Source organism: Schistocerca americana, chromosome 10, assembly GCF_021461395.2.
Source record: "Schistocerca americana isolate TAMUIC-IGC-003095 chromosome 10, iqSchAmer2.1, whole genome shotgun sequence".
NCBI classification, from domain to species: domain Eukaryota; kingdom Metazoa; phylum Arthropoda; class Insecta; order Orthoptera; family Acrididae; genus Schistocerca; species Schistocerca americana.
Window position 1 is genome coordinate 171,775,911 of NC_060128.1, and position 25,503 is coordinate 171,801,413.

The 25,503-nt window shown below is 38.0% G+C and overlaps 1 protein-coding gene across 1 annotated transcript in view; it reads right to left on the reverse strand.

The window, feature by feature from the left end:
- Positions 1-25,503, reverse strand: part of LOC124552233 (pre-mRNA-processing factor 40 homolog B) — a 177,493-nt gene that overhangs the window by 5,767 nt on the left and 146,223 nt on the right. Inside the window, exon 16 of the mRNA XM_047126510.1 lies at positions 4,607-4,996. Within this exon, the coding sequence (XP_046982466.1) occupies positions 4,625-4,996 (372 nt within the window). The 3' untranslated portion in view covers positions 4,607-4,624. The remainder of the gene's footprint in view (positions 1-4,606; positions 4,997-25,503) is intronic.

Genomic DNA, 25,503 nt, shown 5'->3' on the forward strand with positions numbered 1-25,503 from the left:
AGGAGGGTCCCGTGTTACAGTTCCAGCCTGGCACACAGTTTTAATCTGGCAGGAAGTTCCATATCTTTAATGACAGGAAATCTAATACTTTGAGCTGTGTCTATGTCCTGATATATGACAAGTCTATAATGCGTCCAGACAACAAAATGCTCTTTGGTGGCCCACTAGTGAGTCAAACACTTAAAACAAATGAGAAGTTCCAGCTATTGTTCACTTGTCTAGAAGTATGTAGGAAATTAGTGCCAATTCAGGAGTATTACCTTTTCACAATAGATGTTTACTCGCAACCTAAGGTGGAGGAAATGTGGACGAGTGTAAGCATACAGGAACAGCAGGCAGCATGCTCAGGTGGTGCATTTGTGGCACGTATGTGTTGTGCACAGGGGTATAGGGGTAGTTACAGAGAGATGGGTATGAATAAACAAGGGGGCAAGAAAAGTATGAAGTTATTGGAAAGGGGAGTGATAAGAGCACAGGATAATTTTTAAGTAAAACCAAATTTTTAATCTGCCACATACAAAGTATAAAAATTTCTCCCACTCCCATGCAGATACATAACACTGTACAGATAGTCCTGAAAATTCGTGACATGAACTTTTAATAGCTACAAAAATACCTGAAATATTTAAAAGGAATAGCATGAGGCACATGCAGCAGTGAAGTATTTGTGCATCAACTATGTATTGCATCCGTGACATGTTTCTCATTTTAAATCCTAAAAGTATTAAAAATTCACATCACAAATTTTAATAACTATCTGAAGGGGGTTACGAATCTTCATGAGGCTAGGAGAAATTATTTTAGACTAAAAACTACAATTTAAAGCATGATACATAAACATTAATTTTTATTTAAATAATTATTTTCTGCTTTTTATAGTCTCATGTGTGTGAAATTTTTCTATCGATTTCAAACATTTTAATGAGATTAAAACACACGTGTGGTAAATTTCAGGTTTATTACAGTTTCTCTCCACACGGGTCAACAAATATACTGCCCCTTCTCCATATACCTCATGAAAAGTCCGTAAAGGTAAAAGTTAGATCAAAGCTCATATAGAGGTTTACCAGCAATTGTTCTTTCTGCTAACCACTCATAACTGTAGCAGGAAAAAGGGGAAATGGCAGTGGTACACAACACACCAGACAAGAAAGCAAGTTAATACTCCGTTGTCATCCAGTTCTGAGCTAGGTTGAAAAGTCTCTAGCTCCCTGGGAAATTAGTTTAAAATCAGTTGCAAAATTTGTATCAAACAGACATACAGACAATAGAGTAACCTAATAAATATATGGTATAAATGAGCAGTACTAAAGGCACACAGAAGTGGGGTTCTGACTAGCAGAGGCCTTAGCAGCAGAAGTGGCCAGGTTGTTAGACGATGTTGGCCATTTGTTTCCAATGACTAGAACCTTCCACAAGAGAGACAGTGCAATCTTAATAACTTAATTTCTCCGAAGGGTCAAAACGTAATTTTCTCTCTGGAACCAAATTATCATCTCAATAAATCTTCTGTAATCATTAAAGCATTATGTACCTCTCCTTAGATGAGTAAAGCTGAACTCTAACTGTCCATATTGGAATACCCAGCTAATAAAAGTGCGATGGACTATCGGTAAATGAATGCCGTACAATGATGGAGAAGCAGAAAGTGTAAAAGCGGAGGCTAGAAGTACACACCTGTGCTTTAAGGCTACACCTTATCCCCGCTGTTTTTTGCACAAAGTTTTTATAAAATATTGCAATACTCTCTGCGGTTCGAGTTATGAGTTTGTAAAACTGAGAATCTCTGTTATTTCTGCAACTACTGAAAATGCCAAAATTTGGTTTTCCCATGCTTAATATGTAGGCAAATTATCGAAAGAGAAATTTTACTGGAAACAACAGCAAGCACAGTGCCAGATTGCTGAGTATTCTCAAATTTTATTACAAAGGCAAGTTATCTGAAAAGGGACCACAGTTGTGCAATAAAATATTTGTATGTGTCTCAATTTCTGACGAGCTCTAGAAGTATTTATTGTTTAAAATGTTGGTGTTACAGCACGAATACAACATTATATCCAAGACAACAAAAAAACGTACAGGGAGAAATTAAGGTTGACTGGGAACACACGGAAAATCAAAAGTGGTAATATTAATGGACAAATTTAGAGTAAAATACGCTTCATACCAAGTTAGCACTCAAATTTGTGGTACTGATTGATACCAACTAACTAACTAGTTAACAGAGGTTATTAAAGTGGCAGAATTGTCCTATCTAAGTAAGCAGATTTCACAGAAGTGTGCTAAAGTAAGGAACATATTGGAAATAGAATGAGACAGACAAGAGAAGCTCTGCTCAATAAGAGGTTGGTACATACGTAACGGATTATGCAGGGGTTTATCATTTTTAATAACAAAAAGTGAAATAGGTGAAAGTATACGATAACAGAAGCAAAGTCATTCCAGTAAACATGGCTTCACAATCGAGCCATTTCACAAATTAGCTGCAAATGTGTAGTTAAGAACCACTGCTGACTTCTCTATGAAACATTAGTGTACTTAGGAAAAGGTTTTTGAAGTGTAAACTTTCTGATGAAGTCCATATAATTTGGGCTCAAATTTTACTCATTGTCTACTTTAACAACAAATACCTTACTGTTTCAGCACACAACATGTTACAATCTACTGTAAAATTTGCAACTGTTCAAGGTGTTCCATCTGTCAGCCTTGCATTTGGCATGGCAGTACAATCTACTGCTCTAGTTCTTCAATCGTGTTAACAGGAGAGCTATAAATTTCACGATTTTGACTTCAGACAGAAAAGTTCAGATCTCAGAGGCCGAGGCAACAGGCCGTGCTCAACTTCCCCAGTTTTGGACCATTATCGGCATGTTGTGTGCCAGTGACCCACCAATCATGTACCACTTTCCTCAACCATGCGCCACAGGTGAAATTTGAGCCCAATAAGATGGGGACTGAATCAAAAAGTGTACATTTCAAATACATTTGTGCTAACTGGGGCAAAACTTCATAGTGGAGTCAGCAGCTGCTCATAACCACATATTCGTAGTCATCTTATAAAAAATAGTTTTCTTGCTTACTGAAATGTTTTTGCTTCTATTATGGTATACTTTCACCTGTATCAGGTTTTGCTACTGACCCTACAAACCAGTAGTTTCTGTGCTCGTACCCTGTCTAACATTGTAATGGTGGTTGGTTTATGCTGCTTGCTGGTAAAGGAATGCAATGTTACATTTACACCGCTCTAGTGCGGGAATTATCAGTCAAAAACAATTGAGATTTGCAGGAATTGTTAACAGTAGCTCTTTATTACATTTAAAACACACACGATCACTTACAATGAACTTTCAGAGTGGTACATTTTGAAGCTATCTTTGAAACAAAGTCCTGCACTGCAGTCTCTTCCTGTGAGTTTCCGATATTTCTATTATGGGACTGAGCCTGAAACTGTAAGTGTATCTTCTTTTGCCTTTTCAATGACTTGACAAACAATAAACACACTGAGCACTGTGAAGTGTCTCTTAAATATTTCATGTATCACTTTTCACAATGACAGTTTGTACGAGGGATGTTCTGTAAGTAGTGCAACACATATTTTTCTCAGCCAATTTCTGTTGAAAAATTGTGTAATTTGCTGTCACACATCACGGAATAGTCATGTTTCAGCCTTTAATAGTTTCCTGAACATTTGAGTGGCACCACTATACGTAGCCTTCAAAATGGCACCTATAATGAAGGATCATTCCAAGCAGAGAACTGTGATTGGGTTTCTTTTGGGAAAACCAGAGCATACCAGATATTATAGGCACTTGCAGAAAGTCTACAGAGAGTTGGCAATGAAAAAATGCACAGTGACGTGTTGGACGAGTCATCTGTCGCCGTTGCAACAAGGTTGCACAAACCTGTCCACTCTACCAGGTGCCGTCTGGCTGCATACAGCTGTGACTTCTGCAATATTGGTACGTGCGGAAGCTCTCATTCGAGGTGATCAACGTATCACAGTCAAACATCTCGCTGCACAACTGGATGTCTCTGTTCGTAGTGCTGACACTCCTGTCCACCAACTGGGATACTCAAAGGTGTGTACCCACTGGGTTCATCACCACCTAACAGAATACTTCCATTTGTTTGGCCCAATAAAGGATGCACTCTGTGGGAAGCAGTTTGCGCACAATGGTGACGTTTTCAAAGTATTTAAGCATCGGTTCTGACATCGACCAGTAAAGTGGTACCATGCAGGCATACAGGCCCTCATATTGAATGGAGATTATATTGCAAAATACGGTTTCGTAGCCCCGAATAAAACCAAAATGCTTCTCTCCCACTTCCCGACAATTATCTCAACAGTGCATCAGCACAGACATCCCTAAACTTATCTGGCAAAGTAATGTCGCTTGTCATCAATAGGAGGCAGAGGAACATAGTCTTATTTGGGAAACTACAACTGGAGAGTTCACTAGGGAGCACCCTTGCATACATCGGCAGGGCAAGAGTGGAGTACGGTGTAGTAATTATGTAGGGATGGAAATATTAGCACAGGATACAAAGAAATTGAGGGAAGTACCAAACGAACTATTGTCGAGGTTTTTTAACTGTCCACACTCACCCGGCCGCGCCCCCGTGGTCAGTTCTCCTGCTGCAGCTGCCTCAGCAGCACCAGCCGCCGCTGCTCCAGCTCATCCTCGCTCAGCTCCCCCTCCTCGTGGGGGGAGGCAGGTGGTGGCGGCTCCTCTCGCCGCGGCGCGCGCCCCTCCCCTGGCAACTCCTCCCCCTCCTCCCTGCCGCCGCTCCCGCTCTCGTCACCGTCCACCACTGCCCCCTCCTCCTCCGAAGACTCGGGTGGGTCCTCCGGCGGCGTGGTGGCACCCTTCTTCTCAGGGAAATGGTGGCGTCGTCGAGCTTCCTCGTCGGACACATCGTCTGGCCTGTGGTGGTGGTGATGGTGGTGGTGGTGGTGGTGGTGATGGTGGTGGTTCTCGTCAGGTGATGCGGGTGGCTGAAAACCGGTACAGGTTGATCAAAATAATGAAGTGGAATGTATAACTGTGGCTAAGCACTGAGCATTAAAAATATTTACATTGGCTTTGTGAAGAATGAAATAAAATAAATTTCAAAATTGCTGTACTTCCTTCGCGTCAATATTGCCTACACAGCAGAGCGAAAGGTTCATTCTGGAATCGATCGTGTAGGCTGTAGTTGAGCCTCAGCTATGTCCCTCCCTCCAGGAGTGTTTGTTCTGTAAGGTGTGCAGGACAGCTTTTGAGAGGTGCTGGTCACTAGTCAGGAGTGTGTGCAAGGCCGGCTCTGGGTTCCAAAACAGAGCACACACTCCACAACAGAGCAAAAGATTTGTACTAGGCAGTAATGTTTATTAAAATCAGACAGTCCATTATTTCGTTTTATTCACACTGATTCAATAACAAGTCATTCTGAACTGTTTATTCAGAGAAGAGCAGTCATATAGTAAAATGTACAAATTGGTAGGACATTCGTCATCATCATCATCATCATCATCATCATCATCATCATCTGCAGTATAAACTTTCTAAACCTCCTCCAGTTTTTACTTCAGCAGATAATGACACATCTCATCTGAACTTGTGAATTTTAGAATGTGACACAGCTGTTCTTAGCATAAATGTTTCCCATACTTGAAAATGACTCTAAAGAGGTTGTGTGAATAAACCAAGAACATAATTGGCAAATGGAGCAACCTATTCAAATGAACACGCACTCGGCAACTGTCTAACAATTCTCCATCTTCAAGGAGTGACAACTAAACTACTCCTTTGCGAGTAAAAGGCTGGTAGTTGGCGATTTCAGCAGAATACCTATATTGTGTTTCACTTCTTTGTGAAAAGATGTTTCAGTCAGCAATTATGAAAGTCTAATGTGTTGTTCCTTAAATTCTGTAAGAGCATTTGTGGTGGCACACAGGGGTTCATGGAAAATCCTAGCATTTTATATGGTAAACTGCTTCACCTGTGCCGCCACATTGTTTGAAATATAATGGAACAGTATTTTGCATCTAGAAACTAAAGTGAATGACAGAAGTTCTCGCTCAGTACGAAAATATCTTCCGAGTAAAGAAAGTATTATCTACAAGAAACCATTACAGAAAAAAGGTAATTATGTTTGGAGCATCAAAGATTTGAGGAACATACTTCACTTCCCATTTCTCTACAGTGTTTTTGACATTCAATTACAACCTTTTTTTTCTACTTGTTCTAAGAGGGCGCAACTGCCTTGATAAATTTTATGAAGAACAGGCTGAATTTTAAAATTGTACCACAAGCAATCACTTCTAATTTCAAGGGTTGCTCATTCTCAAGTGCATCTGCAACATATGCGGATACAAGATGCTCATCAAAAAGAGATCACATGCCACGCGTAGCTGCGAGATGGTGCACTTTGTCTACTGTGCTATGTACAGTTACGTATAGCACGCAGTTTCTCTTTCATGAGGACGATGCACTCACATCTATTGTAGGTGCACTCAAGAATGAGCAATGCTCAAAACAAGTAGTGCTTAATGAAGTATAATTTTAAAATACGGCCTGGTGAAACACTGTCTTTTTTTAACCTTATCATCATCTCATGTTACATAATCAAACTTAAAGGCAATAATAGTTGGGCCCCTTCCTCACAAGGGTTTCTAATCTGGACCTAATTTTGCAAACTGAAAGTGAATTCTAGTTACATACCATCCGTTCTCGTAGACAAGCCAACCTCTGTACAGTCACTAAATTCCACTTTTTTATATGCATGGTGTTCAATACTACGCTAGAAACTGGACAACCAATGCTGCACTGTATTTCCTAGATGGACATCCCATGCCTGCTGCATCTTGCACTACCACCACGAAAATGTTGATTATAAAGTTGGAGATAACCAAGTGGCTGAAGGACCGATGAATATGGAGGGATGATCACTTGAGAAAGAAACAAGAGATGACTTTTTTTAAATTTTTACTGTTACATCATTGAATGTCCATGCACTTGCTGACAGTTATGTCTTTAGAGATTTTAGATAAGAAAAGGGTCGGGGGATAGGTGGGGTTGGGGAAGAGGGAGAAAAAAAATTAGAGCTCAATATCTTACTGGTGTTGAGATCAGGCTTAAATAGGGCAAGGATAGAAAAGAAATAGGCTATGGGCTAGTTTACAGAACAAATACTAACGTGGCTTTCAGGTAATTTAGACATGCCACCGAAAACTGAACTTAGGATGGCCGGGCAGGTATTCTACAGGGCTATTTCAAATGATTGAAGCGCTTTCATAAATTCACTGTAGACCCATTCATTGACATATGGTCACGACACACTACAGATACGTAGAAAAACTCATAAAGTTTTGTTCGGCTGAAGTCGCACTTCAGGTTTCTGCCGCCAGAGCGCTCGAGAGCGCAGTGAGACAAAATGGTGACAGGAGCCGAGAAAGCGTATGTCGTGCTTGAAATGCACTCACATCAGTCAGTCATAACAGTGCAACGACACTTCAGGACAAAGTTCAACAAAGATCCACCAACTGCTAACTCCATTCGGCGATGGTATGCGCAGTTTAAAGCTTCTGGATGCCTCTGTAAGGGGAAATCAACGGGTCGGTCTGCAGTGAGCCAAGAAACGGTTGAACGCGTGCGGGCAAGTTTCACGCATAGCCCGCGGAAGTCGACAAATAAAGCAAGCAGGGAGCTAAACATACCACAACCGACAGTTTGGAAAATCTTACAGAAAAGGCTAAAGCAGAAGCCTTACCGTTTACAATTGCTACAAGCCCTGACACCCGATGACAAATTCAAACGCTTTGAATTTTCGGCGCGGTTGCAACAGATCATGGAAGAGGATGCGTTCAGTGCGAAACTTGTTTTCAGTGATGAAGCAACATTTTTTCTTAATGGTGAAGTGAACAGACACAATGTGCGAATCTGGGCGGTAGAGAATCCTCACGCATTCGTGCAGCAAATTCGCAATTCACCAAAAGTTAACGTGTTTTGTGCAATCTCACGGTTTAAAGTTTATGGCCCCTTTTTCTTCTGCGAAAAAAACGTTACAGGACACGTGCATCTGGACATGCTGGAAAATTGGCTCATGCCACAACTGGAGATTGACAGCGCCGACTTCATCTTTCAACAGGATGGTGCTCCACCGCACTTCCATCATGATGTTCGGCATTTCTGAAACAGGAGATTGGAAAACCGATGGATCGGTCGTGGTGGAGATCATGATCAGCAATTCATGTCATGGCCTCCACGCTCTCCCGACTTAACCTCATGCAATTTCTTTCTGTGGGGTTATGTGAAAGATTCAGTGTTTAAACCTCCTCTACCAAGAAACGTGCCAGAACTGCGAGCTCGCATCAACGATGCTTTCGAACTCATTGATGGGGACATGCTGCGCCGAGTGTGGGAGGAACTTGATTATCGGCTTGATGTCTACCGAATCACTAAAGGGGCACATATCGAACATTTGTGAATGCCTAAAAAAACTTTTTGAGTTTTTGTATGTGTGTGCAAAGCATTGTGAAAATATCTCAAATAATAAAGTTATTGTAGAGCCGTGAAATCGCTTCAATCATTTGTAATAACCCTGTATTCCTTCTCCAACCTATAAGAGTGGAGTATCTTAACAGCTGTGCTATCTTGTTGGTGAGTATTAGCGCAGTTTGGCAATGACGGAGGAAGAAACTCATCAGGGCCATAACACAAATCCTTTGCCTTAACCGCTGCATCATTGATGTGATGGAAGAAAGAATAGAAAGCGATATTAAGCTTGGAAGCGAATACTGGGTTGTATGGATGACATTAAGCTGTATCAGAAAATAATTAGTGTAAAAGACATATTCAAATGCTAATATCTCAAGCTGTCACTATCAACTTCCTGTGGTGAAGGTATTTTTGTGATGTTTCACACTCATTGTCGTGTATAGAGCAGGGATCTTATTGGCGAAGTAACATCAAGAGTGTAAATTATTGAGGACGTAGAACAGAAACACAGGCTTAGTAGGTGAAACAAAAAAATACAACTAACATGGTAAAATGAAGCAGTTCACTGATAATATGAATGTGATTACAGTGCAGTTGAAAGCAACAAGATGAGTAGCAGAAAGACATTTGCCTTGTTAGTGAGTGGTGAGATGAAAAGTTCAACAAACAAGTGGCTAGCTGACTAAAACTTTTGAAACTAAAAATCTCACAGGTTTTACATGCTTTGTTAGTGTCTCTTAAATAAATAAATGAGCACAAGCAGAGTGTTGATTCACGTATACCTCTATGTGACCCAGGCCCCCTATCGTCACCCACATTCACATGCAGTCCATTGTTAATGAAAATGGAATTAACTTTGTAGATTCTCTTATATTAACTTTTACAAATATTTTTGTTATGTGTGTCCAGTTTTTTTTCCCATATTAAATATTTTGTCAAACTCCAGAACACACCATTTTCTGCAATTACCATTCTCTTGGTACAACTGCCGGCCCTTTTTCTCTTATTTAAAGGATATTTAGTGACAAATACATGGGACTCACTGTACTAAATGAACTCGACTATTTAGCTACCAGAAAGCAGAACTTCTGTTCTTAATTCCAGGCACAGTTTCAGCATATCATAAAACACGAAATAAATATGTAAATAACTGTGAAATTTAAAAATAAAATTAAGTTCAAAATCAGTTACCTAATTAGCTTCTTGTTAACATCACACATATACAGCTTATTCTGTAGTAAGTATTATGTTGATTAGATTTAAAAAGGGAACAGAAAATCCGCTGTTGATTAGATTTAAAAAGGGAACAGAAAATCCGCTTTATGTAGTCTTCTAACAGCTACACAATTTTTTTAGTACCCTATACTGCCCTCAAACTCTTTTTTATATACAATATCCTAACTAACAGACCATTCCAGGATACAATCACAAAGCAACACTCCTGAATATTCTCTGTCACTATCCTTCTCTGCAGCCAATGCACACCAGTGACTGACTAGAAACAGAAAAGAGCCTCACTTTTCCTGGTTGGCTATGTTTGTTTCCAGTCAAGTTAACACTGGCTAAATTTCAGAATACTGCAAGAAATCACTAAAACAACAACTGCATGACTCGTTACAGATTAGTTTCTGCAGAACAACAGCGCCGCAGAAATATAGGAACTACTACAATGGAGGGCTCTATGGAAAAGACATGGTGCATCACATATTGTGTCTCAAAATTTGTTCGAAGACAAGGAAAGAAACATAGTACTTCTTACCACACACATTTTAGGTTATAGCTTTTGACAGTAAAACTGAATATTAAGGGTATATATAAAATTACACCAAATGATGTTCTTCTCATTCATTCCTTTCTATGGTATAAAAAGGAAGTAAAATGGATCTTTGGAGGAAAAAGAAAATCTTCCAGGACTCTATATTTTCAAATAATAACGTTTGTTTCTCACATTATTGGCCATTATTAGCTATAGGGTCATTTTGAAGTAACTTGACTGTATAAGATCATGAAGGCGAGTTATGCAACATCAAAACATCAGACAATTACCACTCTATCTAAACATCCACAACATCAAATTACACAATATATTGCAGAATCCATAGGCATATTGTAAGCTTTAATACTATGAGAGATAAAGAGTGTCCTTGTCCAAGCAGAGGTTAGATTACGTATTAGAAATACAGTAATAACATATTTCAGACCAACACCAACCTCACCTGGGGAAATGATACTTTTAAATTAAGCAGAAAGGTTTCATTCAGGCACAGAACAGAAGCTGGTGTTGAATAATTCAGTTCTATAACCAATGGAGGAAGTTGCTTTACTTGAAGATATTGGACTCAATTTCAAAAAAATGTTACCGTACAAACAGCATGATATTATAGTTATTATTTTAGCAAGGTTATTAATTTCTTACGTGTGTATGTTTCATAGTAGCTAGTTTGCACATCTCACACTTACCATTAATATTTCTAAACTACATGTTAGGCCTTTCTCCTAGAAACCACTGTGGATCTTGGGAAACCATAAAGCCCTTAGTAAACACTGTTAAGAGTTATTAGTTGCTCAGCCACAGACCTCTTCCTAACAGAGAAGTTGACTATCTCAGGACAATGGCCTGTTCCAAGTTTTTCCGAAGTTCCCACACCAGGACTTATTTATATTCATCTAAATGGTCAGTGTTCACAGGTCTTTGTGCACCCAAATTACAAAGTGAGACTTAAGGAGCTTCAAGTGGGCACTTCCTGTTGCCCACTATCTGACAGTCCTACCAGAGCAACAGTGTAGCACAGTGTGACAAATCTTTCCTGTTGTCGAGAAACTTTTGACAGCTTTAGATCCTTCACTGAAACTGGTCACATTTGAAGATAAATGCTTGCAAACTACTGATTTCAGGTAGTCCTTTCAACCTTTTGTTCCTTAAACTTTGAATACTGTGCCTGCAGCTTATATGGTTTTTTTCCCCTCTCCTTAATTATGTACATGTGGGGCAAAAAGCCTCACTCTTTGTAAACTGTTAGAGATTTCCAGTTCCAACTCTCAAATGTTAATGCGTCTCTTCCATGATATCACTCTCACAAAGTCATATCGTGTAACTTTGTGCTGAAGTCCATGATTTAACTACCTGGCTGGCATCCTACCAGCAATACTTACTGTTGTGATACAGAGGCATACTCCATCCTTAATTCTACAGCAATCCAATACTTGTGTACATATCAAGTTGCTGTAATATTTCAGTGGGATCCAATATTCAAACTGCAGGTAACAGATCATTAAATCACCATTTCATTTCACCTGTGCTCTCTCATCTTTCAGTGTTAATCCTTTCTATGATATTTGCAAGGTGTAAACATGTGGCAGATAAGTATTTTTGTTAATCGTGCAGTTTCAACAACGTGAGAAATTGATGAGCGCTAATATAAAAGTACTAACTGAGAAGATTTCCATCGTGCAACACTAGCTTCATGCAGTGCCACTTTTGGATACATGCTCCTCAGTTTTATTGCTGCATCGGATGTGTTTTTATTCACAATCTTTCCATGACTCCCTCCACAGTCATCGCCAAGAGTTAACTGTCATTCAAATAGGCCATGTTGTACTTTCATATGTATTTGGCCGAATTATGTGGTGATGCTGTCACAAAGTCACGGAACTTCCATAACCTCTGGCAGCACATGGAAATTCGTGACTTCGTAACTTGATAAACTATGTATGAAAATACTGTACAGTCTTTTAGTATGACTTAACTTCGGATGGCGACAGCAGAAGTAGTCATTGAAAGCTTAACTATGCAAACAAATCTGACACAGACACAGCAAGAAGACCAAGAAAAATTTATCCATGAATTGCATTCAAATTGCAACATATAACTGGCTTCAGAATGTTGCATGGCAGTAATAATTTCTGCTATGTGGCTCTGCCTTTAGTTAAACATCGCTGTCTACTGGCAAAACAAAGGCAAATTCAGAAAAACTATGTTACACCCGTTTGTCAAATCATTTTCTTTATAAGTCCACCTTTTACAGAACACAGTGTGAATGAACAACACAGCAAAAAATGGAACTATTCCTCCAATAAAGTGCATACCATAGGCTTATGAACTACATGTTATGCAGGCTTTTAACATGCTTTATTGTGTGCACTGTTATCACAATGAAATGTGTTTGTTTAATCAGAAGGAGATTCCTATTACCATTAATAAGGCTCCACAGTTTGTATTAGGGATTTAAAATTGCTAATTGTTTTTGATTGGGTAAAATGTGCCTAGATGTAGTGTTAACTCTCAGGTAAATGATTTGAAGGATATTATTTCCACTGGGACTGTATAGTCACTGAGAAAACTGTGCATTTATACAATTGTTGGCCAATTATTTCAGCTAAAGAGCCATTTTCAAGCGGACCTTCAAAAAGCAACATTGAACATACAGCCAGTATCTACAAAAAATGTGTAAAGCATCATACTCATTGGAAATTTAAAAGAAACTTACTTTGTACAAGATGAGACAATGGAAAATCCAGCACGGAATAATAACAATATTAAGAAAAGAGGCACAACAAAAAGACTGTCAAACAAAGTCTCAGCCAAACAGGCCTTCATCAGAAAACAAACAAACAAACAAATAAACAAACACACACACACACACACACACACACACACACACACACACACACACACAAACGAGAGACTGTTTTCATGTGTGTGTTAGTTGCGTTTGCGTGAGCATTTGTGTGTATGTCTATTCTGATGAAGGCCTGTTTGACCGAAAGCTTTATTTGACAGTCTTCTTGTGTGCCTACCTGTGACTGAGCATCTCCGCTACATGGTAAGTAGCAACTATCCTTTTCATAATTTTGTACAAGATGAGCAAGACAAGCAGTATCACAGCGAAACAGCAAGCAATACCATCTTAACAGAAAACAGGCAGGGATAAGTAAAGTTGAATTAAATTGTGGGTAGGATGCAAGGTGCATTCTAATATATACCTGTCTACATATCTAATGTCATAGACATATTGAGCCCTATAATTCCGGACATCATTTTTGTAGCTCATCCAAATAGTAATGTGATGTCTTTTGTTAGTTAGGTCAATTATTTGAATACAATACACCAACTGCAGCCTCCAAAATATGAGTAACAAAGCATGAAACTGTGAGATGATTACTGTTCTTGTATGATCAGACTGGTTCTAAACATATAACAGTCAGAAGTTAATGCTGAATTAATGCCATTGTTATAAAATCAAGTCAGGGCAAGCATTTACTGTGTACTTTATCCACCTCTATTATATTGATGCAGAAACAAATTTACACAGTGCAGTTTTGGTTCTAGGACAGAACTTGTTAGCATCTTTCATCTGCAAGGAAGCATGGATTATATGTGAAATTTGTGTATTGATGGTTACTTTTGTCATCAGTAACCCTGACAAAACAGTAAAATCTGCACTAGAAAACAGGATGTTTAACATATACTTCTCGTTATATTTCTGAAATGTCCCGTGTGGAATACAAATAATGGAAGGTGTGCAGGTAATCACTCACCATACTGTTGAAGCACTGAGTGGTCAACAGGCATATAAATATGGCTGAAATCATCACTCTGCTTTCAGACAATGTCTTCACTTGGGCCAGACTGACTATGTAGCCAGATAGGATAACGTAGCTGTGGGCGTGTGTTTTTTGGTTAGTCTAGTCTAGGTCTAGTGTCTGTCGCAGAATATTGTGCAGTGGTTTGGCTCGACAGTACTTATACTAGTCACATCAGTGTTTTACTAAATCTAACTATCTGTCAAATAACAGGCACAATATCTCCTTCCCATCTGCGATGAGAAAAATCACTCATTAGAGAACTCAAAAAGATCGAGAGCAAGCCTTTGCTGCAAATCCACTGAGACGTCACCGACAGTGAGGACCAGACTGTGCTGTAAGCATCGAAAAAACAAATGCCTTCTGCCTTTCATAATATGCATTCCCTTGCCAACACCATTCCAACTAGGTTTGACAAGCATCGCAAAATCTGGTCTACCGAAACAGAATATGAACAAACTATGATAGATGTAGGTGGGGAAAAACAGCTTCTTTCAAGTGTGACTGTGGAGCTTTTAGGCAAACCATAAAACATATAGTTGAAGGTTACCCATGACAGCCTTCACCGGTGACTGTGCCGAATTCTGCATGCTACTGAAAAGGCTGTAAAATGTTTCAGCAATTATGTATTTTATGTATATTTATACCCATTATTTTTCCCTTTTATACGGGCCCTTATTGTAGATTATTTATATGTAGCTAATTCATGTGATTTACTACACGATATGCAAAATAAATGTGTTGGTCAGTTACTTCCAAGGACAACATTGTTTGAAACATTTAGTGACTCAATGTGCCTGCCCACCGCTCAGTCATCAACTTTATGGTGAGTGATTTCTTATACTACTTCCATTATCTCAGATTTAAATTCACCATATAGCAAAAGTAATTTCAAAAGAATGAATCGTATCTATCAAGGAAATGAAATAATATCCACCACATCACCATCTACTACTGAACTCAAACTACAGCTTCTTACTATCAGTTCAGAATGGTCTTTTTGCATGTCAATATGAACCTAAACACTAACAATAACGACTGTATCTCAAACAACACAAATGTCAAGTGTGTTTTACACTGTCAGGTGTGAGACAGATCTACAACTCTGTACACATCATACCCACTCTCGCTTTTTGTTTTGTTTAGCACTACTTTGATGTCATACTAGGAAAACAATAACAGAGGTGAGAATACAGTATGAGGGAACCATTGTACCATGTCATGCCTCCAATGACAGTACATTTAAGAAACTGATTGCAAGCTCACACAGAACAAAGACGGGAGGTGTCAGTTGGCTATGTCAATTTTAAAAGGAACCATCTGAACATTTTCGTTAAGCACTTTACCAGAAATCACAGGCTACCTGAATCTGTACCTGACTCCTTCCAAGTCCAGTGCTGAATTACTACGGCCCTTCACATGTTCCGAGAAAGTATATTTATATATGCTTACACAGCTATGGAAAAATGGAGCATTAAATTCAATTTTTCCTGTTCAAACTGTATGTGTACTTATGAATATGAAGTTGCGGGCACTTTGTAACATTATGACCTAGACACACATTTTTAGTCATACCTTAAAAGTCACCACTTTAGCAAAACTAGCAATGCCTCAAGAAATATCACATATGAAAGAAACACCAGCAACAAAGTGTTAATGTCAAAGAACTGCATCACAGATTTATTGCAAAATACCTCTGTCCAATTACACCAATTTAAAACTGCATCAAGACTGTAACATTTTGTAGTTTGCACAATAAAATTAAGCATGCTACAAACATTGAACAAATGTTAGTGAAAAGTGCAGCAGATAGCTATCACTACAATACCACTTTATTGGTAGTCTGCTAATTTTATTCACCCTTTATTACCACATGGGACAGTGCACTGATAACTCTGATTTGCAAGTATTCAATAGTGAACTGCAAAAAGTTAGAAGCAATGAGAGTTCCTAGTCACACTTTGTTTGAACACGCTAAGTCAGGTCTTATCGGCTGCATCTGCATTCTGCGATACTGTTATAGTCTTAAGGTGAAAACTACAAATATCATTACCATGCAGTATGCATAATTCAAAATTAAGGCACATTATCTAAATTAACCCATCCAACTTTACTTCGTTGAATATGGAATATCAACTGCATAAAAATCATTCTAAGACAACTTTTTACAATGTCAAGAACAAACGAGATTCTATGATCTTTAATGCCAGGGGCAATGCTACAATGAGGAAAATGCCTTGTGACTAGAAGATGTAATTTGATATGGGTGGCTGCCTGTTTGATCATTTCTCCATTTGTATCCAGCAGCTTCCACACTGAGTACCCAACAACTACTGTAAAATAAATATCTTTCACTGCTTACCATTTTGAAAGGTGAATTACTTTTAACGAGTATGTGCACATTTTAATAAGCTAATCGCATGTTACAACCCACTTGTGTTCTTTTTATGAAAATACACAGAAATTGTGTGCGCACATTTTTGGAAAGGACACCTAAGGCAACAAAACAATATACGAAAGAAAGAGCAGTACAATTTCTCACTTGTAATTCTTCTTGAAACTGACACATGGCCCAAACAGCCACAAGTTGTAACATAGATCAGTATTTAATCTAATAATTTAGTGTGAATTATTCTCCTTTCAAGCATTTTTATAATTTTTTGTAACATGTCAGGTCTGAATAGAGAACTTTCTATTTTCTGATCTGTAAAAATGTTTTACTCGAGATGTACAATTTCCTAAAAAAGAAGTAATTTCATTTTGCATTCATAAGTAGTCATCTGGAAAGCCTGAGATTTAATGTCACAAGTCCTCACTCCAGGTTACCGAGCGAAGTGGTGCAGTGGTTAGCACACTGGACTCACATTCGGGAGGACGATGGTTCAATCCCACATCCGGCCATCCTGATTTAGGTTTTCCGTGATTTCCCTAAATCGCTTCAGGCAAATGCCGGGATGGTTCCTTTGGAAGGGCACAGCTGGCTTCCTTCCCCATCCTTACCTAATCTGATGAGACTGATGACCTCGCAGTTTGGTCTCTTCCCCCAAATCAACCCAACTCACTGCAACTGGTTGATTAAGTTTCAAGTAAACTGTACTTTTTACTGTAGGTAATTCATATATTTTCTCTTTGTTGAGAACATTCCACACACTTTTTGTTTTCTTTTTTATTCATTCTATAGAGAGAACTATATTGATGATTTTCTCACCCCCCCCCCCCCCTTTTGCCAATCTAATCATACCTTTTATACTGTATGTAGTGTAACAAGCTTTGTTGAAATTCGGTCTAAAGGTTTTGCTTTAAACCTACTCAAATTTCTTGCTGGAAGCATCTATCTTATAATAAGATGAGGGGAAGAAAGGGGGACATGTGTTTGAAAACCATGGTAATTGAGACTTCCCATTTGGTTTTCAGCCACACCAAGTGTCATAAATTTACATTTATGAGTAGTCTTGGATGCCTGAAGAACCAAAAGTTTCAGCTATCTTGTGAAACAGTTACAATAGGATTGTAACATAACTGTTTCCTTCAAAAACATTACTTTTAAATCTCTATTTCACAAAAAACTATTTGTACATCCATTAGAAACTTACTTCAATTATTTTAAATGTTAAGTAATGACTAGATCAAACACAGATTTCTCTGTTGATAAAGGAGACTTTTCTTATTGCTTCACTAAAATTAAAGCAGTAGATTGTAGTTTTATCCCAATTCCCTTTTTGGTTTGGTTTCGGACGGTCATACATGGATTCCCCAAAAATGTTTGGAGCAGTAATGTATTCAGAAGTGGCAGTTCAAAATTTTTCTGAAGAATGTGCACTTAAAGACAAGACAAAACTTGTGCCTCAAATGAAGTGTACCTAAAAAGTAAATTTATACACTCTATTAGCAACCTCTCTAGATACTGAATTATGGCAAAATGAACTACTTTCTTTCACTGCTGTTAATTGAACTGATGCATAAGAACACAAACTTAAGTGCACCAACATTTGAGAAGCATAAAAAGTAGTTAATGCCTTTGATCAAAAAACTTAGTGCAAAACTGTTTCATCTATTAAAATGTTGTACTAACCTGCATTGCAGTTACAGGGCAAAAACTGCCGCTTGTGATTTTTATATCAATGCAAAAAAAATTATATGACATTATGTGGGAGTGAACAAAACTTTAACATCCACCAGCAAAGTGCAAATAAATGTGTGCAAGGCCAGCAATATAAAATTTAAGTTACATACAGTTTAATACTGAAAGGAAACACAAAGAGCCTCACCCTAATTTTAGACATGACACAAGTAGAATGGAAACTGATAAACTATATGCAATCTATAAATCCCACATACTCCAATCAAATGAGGTGTACAAAAAAAGGTTGGATAAACAAATATCTGGTTAGCATCTATTAATTCCATGTGCCTTCATTTCTGCATCTGCTATTGATGAAAATTTCAATTCAATATTTCAGCCAAACAAAATGAAATGTAACAGAAGAAGGAAGATTGTCAGCAGCACAAACCTTGAAATCTATCTTTACAGGTAATGGACATTTGCAAGCTCTAAACACCCTGGGTGTTTTTGCAGTGACCTACTGGCAAGTAATTCAGTAGTGCACACTGTTACCAAAACATTTGCTCTCATAAAATTATCAGAAAATAAAAACACAACATATGATTTCAGTAAGAAATGTAAAGAGTTGGACAAACAAATGGAAAATAATTAAGATGTATACTATTTAGAAAGATTCAATACTAGTACTTGATTTCTGATTTTACAATTTAGATACTTTATTTCCAAAATGTAAACTTTACAGAGACACGTGTATATATTTACAAAAGTTCATTCTGAGTAGGCATTAAAATATTTACAAAGGAAATTTTGTGTTTAACAGTATCACATAATACATTAATTATTTCTGGACACTACTTTATCTGTACAAGGTACCCCAAACACACGGACTGGCACTTTATTGAAACGTCTCCATTGTGTGCAAAAGACATGTTTCTACCAATTCATTCCCAGTAAGCAGCAGATGAACATATTCCTTAATGAAAAGGTTCTGAGTACTGACCAATCAAGACTTTTCAGTGATATCGGGTTTTTTCCTATAAAATTCACAATGTACATAAAAAAAATTCATAGTCACTTCTCACCAAAGTAAACATTTAAGTTAAAAGGCATTATTTACAATAAAATTTGTAATACATATCAGAATACTGCATTTTATTAACTACACAAAAATGCGACTTAGTTGAAATTGCACCGATATTTTCAATTCCTCCCGGCACGTGCGCACTCACTCTCTCACGTGCGCACTCTCTCTCTCTCTCTCTCTCTCTCTCTCACTCTCTCTCTCTCTCTCTCTCTCTCTCTCTCTCTCTCTCTCTCTCACTCACACACACACACACACACAAACACACCTTTCATTTTTCCAACAAACATGGCTTTGTCAACTATCTGAGTTGTGTAGAGTTTATGCTGCAAATATATTATTGTGTTAAAAGTTGTGAAAATGTTGGACAGCAGAATAAATCTGATTTCTACAAAGTACAAAACAAATAGCATCTAGGAATGGTTTACACACAGCAAACAAAATATGTGACAAGCCATTTTGCAAATGTTTACATTTTGCATAAATCATAGAGTTAATACAGTGCAACATAATTCAATTCCCCTAGTATAGTTAGAGATTTACATGATTTACCAGGAAGATTTATTTTCAGTTGCAGCTGTAGAATAATGGCAGACAATACAAGAGAAAAATAGTTTAGCTAAAATTGATATGTCCAGTTCTCACGGCCCTGTTATCTACAGAAAATCTGTCTTTTCAAGTAGCACTAAAGCCATTACAATTTTGTCATGCCCACGTGGAAGACAGTCTAATAATTTATAATCTGTAGATCCAACTGTACACGTCACACCAGCAAAGCTAATAACTGCAGTCAATCATTCCTCTCTTGGTGGAACTAATCTCTGATGAGACAATAATTATACTGAGAAACTAATATCACAGAAGAAATCTGTCCATTTGAATTACAAGCACAAAGGAACTTGAAAGAAAACAAGGTGAACAATTTCAAACTAAAGGAGATGAAAACAAATAATAAAATTTCCCTCAGCTTTGTTTATTTGTGTAAAAATATTATTTGTGATTGATTTCGAAGCTATCAGCGTTCATCATCGGGCACCTTTTCTCAACTAAATTTAGCATCATGCTCCCACAAAGTGCCAGACAATTAAGCATACTTTCTTCACAATCAATCGTAAATAATACTTCTACCTCAATAAACAAAGCTGAAGGGTAAGAACTAATTTTTACCTATCACTAGGAGTTATGTTTTCTACATCCTCCACTGCTTCTATACCAATACACAAAGCTGAAGGGATAGTAACTAATTTTTAGCTATCACAAGAAGCTAAGTTTTCTACATCCTCCATTGCCATGAGATGAAGAAAAATCAAAGTAACAAAAGCGCTGAAGGACAAGAAATATAAGATTTTTTTTTAAATTTAGGACATTTCCAATTTAGAGCAGTATTACGAATAATTTGTTACAAAAACTGGCTGATTTTAAACCACAGGTGCATATATGAAGCACGGTAGTTATATCTCACAGTATTGTACGTTGCTTATTTGCTAGTTCATGTTTTTGTAGTTCGGGGTGGGGAGCGGTGGGTAGGAAAGTGTGTTACACGAAACTATGAAACATACCTTCCAGTTAACTATGAACTTACCTAACCAAACAAACTTTTCAGCCCAGGATATCAAATGTATAATTGGGTGCTCTAGACATGCTTACTAGCGGTAAATTGTGCACTGTTAACCGAATACAGTCAACCCAAAAAGTTATCACTGCAGCCTCTGTGTAGTACATCAACAAATGGTATACTGGTAGCTGTTCGCACAACTTGGAACCAAAAAAAGTTATTTTGAATAAACCACGGACAAATATAGTTAGATACGAGGCACTTTTGGATGAACTGAAGTTCAGGAGAGCTTTGGGGAAGAGTGTCACAGTAAAAATGAATTTTTTCCCAGAACTGCATTTTAAGAAATCTAAAATGCAAGGAATTTTTTTAATGCAAGACCTGTTTATTCATACTTGTCACAAAACAATAAAGTCATTATTGGCAGGGACAACAGAAAGAAAATACAGAATGTGGGGGTATCAGGAAGTGTCAATACTGACTCAGACTGCTATCTGTCACTTAACAAAGTGCATTTCACTCCATTGTGCAGAAATAAACATGGCTATACTCAAAAGTTCTAACACTCAATCCACCCCGTTCATAAGATAACACTGAGGATAAAAAAGATTGATCTCATCTACGGAAGGCTACGACAGATACGGTGAGAACAACATGCAACAAGATGATTGAAGAGAGAAGGCAAGCACAGCTCAAATGGAAAGATACCATCATTATGAGCACCAAAATGGATTTACCAACCTATCAAATTAGAGGTAACTCGCTGTTCAGCCCAAACACGTACCCTCCAGGGACCAAATGGGGAACAATCAGAGCCACACATCAGCACTAGCAGAATATTTAAATAAACTCCAACTCAAAGGAATCTACAGAGAAACTGCACTTTGAATCTGTAATGAACCCAGACAGTCTGCCACAGACTAAGAGGAGAGACACACGATCGTTTCAAACTCTAATCCAACATAGCAGAAGAGAAGGGCAGAATCATTGCAGAGCTGTGGAAACAGGCAGATGAGGGGTCAATCTAAGGAATTTTATAACCAAATTGGGCTAGTCGATAAGACATTGAACCTTGTGGAAGCTACATTTATCAATATGATCCGTAAAGTATAATTCAGAGAGCTATCAGGGAAATTCTAGATCAGAACTGACAATAGATGAAAAGACTATCTATACCCAATTTTCTTTACATGCCTGCTGAAGAAAGTTATTCACGAATGAATGAAGAACCTACAGTGAAGAACACACTAGACTGAGAATTGATTACAAAAAGTTAACACTCATCTGACAATTTGCAGATATCACACGTTTTAATGCCCAGTGTAGAGCAAACTCTTCTTCAATGACTTAGCAGTTGAAATGACGACTGCCAGCAACAAGTACCAGAGATGCACCTGGTGCCATCCAATCAATACAGAAGACTAACACTTGCAAATACCTTAGAGAATGGACAATCCCAAAAATAATAATGATTTCGCCATGAACAACAGGTGCACTGAACTGGGGACAGCCTACCACCTCTGTAAGAACATTTGCAGATACAAATCCTTTCCATAATGTCATCGTGAGACTTTCAATACCGTTTAACTTAGAACGAATGAACACAGTAGGAAAATGACAACTTAGGAAACTAGGATAGAAAGAGTCTGAGAAAAATCATAAGGTCTGTTAAAGAACATTGTGCATACAGAATCAGACAAAAGGAACTCTTGCACCATAGTAATAATTGCACATGGCTCAAAAATCAATTACAATCTTTCAACTGGACACCAATTCAATGTAATCCTACCAGAAATGGAGCTACATTCAGTGTGGAATCTGAATCACATGTTATTCCTGATAAAGCTTCACATTACTGCGAGATGAATGACCAGTATTCGACCCTGCAAACTTTCAGTTTTCAGTCACACACTTTGTCAACATAACCTGTGTCAAGAGAAGGCTAATCTAAGTGGTTGTGCGGTCCAGATGGACAACAGGAGACTCATGATAAGGATCTTCAGCACTGTTTCCAGAGGGAAAGCAACCATCACAAAATGAATGAGACTAGTTACGAAAGGCCTTGAAACTGACCTAAATGACATTCACAATGGGGATCAGTATGCAACAGTTATCAGAAGGCCTCTCCAGTCACTGACATCAGTAAAAATGTAACTGTGAAAATGAATACAGTTCATTTGGAAATATAAAAAAAAGGTATAGCACCAGGACAAGAGAGAGTAGTGTGTTAAGAGGAAAGTTTGACAGAATTATGAACTCTGCAGTCCAATGTAGGTCTAAATGGAATGGTACAAACATCGAACTTCTGTTCAATATTTCTTCCTCATGAGTAATTATAATAAAATGTTGGATTCCTATACTAAGCATTTAAAATCCAGACAGTAACTAGAGGGCTTGACTTAAGAGTCCAGGAAACAAAATATAAAGGGTATCTTTACAGGTTTTCATGGTGACTTCTGTGATAACATCTCTCACTACAGTTCTGAGGAAGTCTGTAGCTTTTGACAGCTACCACCACCAACCACAAAGGAATGAAAAGCAAGTACTCACATTTCTATGATGTCCTTACAGAGTGGCAAAAGAATATCGTGAGCTCCATCCAAAGACGCCAAATGATCACATATATATAGAAGTCACCGTAATAAGAATGAAACAACAGTGCAATTCCCAATCAGGCCAATAACTAGAGTAGTGTTTATTGCTCTTTGGTACTACCCCTACACATACAACACTGGTAAGAAATGAATATTTATCATTTAAAGGGGGAAGTATATGGGACAAGAATTGTGGCACCCACTATATTGCACTGTAATCTCCATCTTCATATGTGTATTCTAGCTCTCTCATGGCAAGATAGTTAAATCAGAATTCTTTGAATGCTTGTATATTCACTAAAAGCTTACAGAATACCAATGAGAGCATTTTATTAGCAGTTCTCTGAATCCAGACACAAGATAAATGAATGTATTATAGTAAGTAAATAACTGAAATTGTCTTCCCGTCAAAGGAAATAAGGTCATCACTAATTTCTACTCAAGGATAAAGGTAAAGCTGTCATCTTCCTAAAGTTCATTTCCACAGTTATAGCGCAACATAACTAAACCATTGTATGTCTAGGCACTTCTCACACCAACAAACATTGCAATAGGTGAAAGAGGTGATAAGTGACAAACATAAACCTCAGCACTGACTGGGGATGAAACCTGAGACCTATAGATTTGCAGTCTGGTATTCTTCCACTGGGTCACTAACATGAAACTAAATAGATGTTTACACAACTTTAAAAATGTATGTGGAGAAACACTTAACAAATTATGGCAGAAATTAATTTGTTGCTGTCAAATTGCTCTCTGTCTCAAAAACTTGTTCACAAACATCATTTTTATTTATTCTTGGTTGGTCAAATAGTGAAAAGTTGTCAGTACTAGCAAAAATCTTACTTTGTGCAGCTCCTGAGCAATCTGGTCTAGTCAAACATCTTCACACTGAACAAGACTCTTGTCATGGAATATCGGTATTTCCTGAGAATAATCTTATTTCCTGTGGACTGAGAAATATAGCTGTGAAATACATTAATACTTATTTGAATATAATAGAGGGAAACATTCCACATGGGAAAAATATATCTAAAAAAAAACAAAGATGATGTGACTTACCAAACGAAAGTGCTGGCAGGTCGATAGACACACAAACATACACACAAAATTCAAGCTTTCGCAACCAACGGTTGCTTCGTCAGGAAAGAGGGAAGGAGAGGGAAAGACGAAAGGATGTGGGTTTTAAGGGAGAGGGTAAGGAGTCATTCCAATCCCGGGAGTATAAAGACTTACCTTAGGGGGGAAAAAGGACAGGTATACACTCGCACAAACACACATATCCATCTACACATACATTTGTGTCTGCTTGTGTCTGTGTATGTGCGGATGGATATGTGTGTGTGTGCGAGTGTATACCCGTCCTTTTTTCCCCCTAAGGTAAGTGTTTCTACTACCGGGATTGGAATGACTCCTTACCCTCTCCCTTAAAACCCACATCCTTTCGTCTTTCCCTCTCCTTCCCTCTTTCCTGACGAAGCAACCGTTGGTTGCGAAAGCTTGAATTTTGTGTGTATGTTTGTGTGTCTATCGACCTGCCAGCACTTTCGTTTGGTAAGTCACATCATCTTTGTTTTTAGATATATTAATACTTATTTGGATTAATACTCATTCGTATGCATTGACAGACTTTTGTAAATAGTGAAAGAGAATATATTACGAATAACTAGTCTCTTATGTGTGTCTGTTGCTCTGTTATGTGTGGCTGTTGTGTTTTTTAAACTTATGAAAAAATGCTAACAACTTATGCACCAACCTGTGTACCTAGCAGCACAATGGTTTACACCAGCTGGACTATTCTCACATAGATACAATGCGAAACAGCCACTGCTGATCAAAACTGGTGCGACCTATGTGCTGAGTACTGATAAGTTTGCAAAGAACATTTTTGAAAAGGGAAATGGAGATCTTTGTCGGTGTTACTAGATTTTCTTCCTACTTCATAATTAGAAATACAACTCACTACACAAGACCAGAAGAGGAGGAGAGCACACTTTAATTACTAAGTAAGTAGTCACTGCGAAAAATAAAACAAAGGTCACACAGTACAACAGTTAACAATACAGGAAAGGGGACAGTTGAAGTTGAAAACAGGGCAGAGCACAGAAGATGTTTTACAGAAACTGTGTTCATAACTTCTGCTCCTT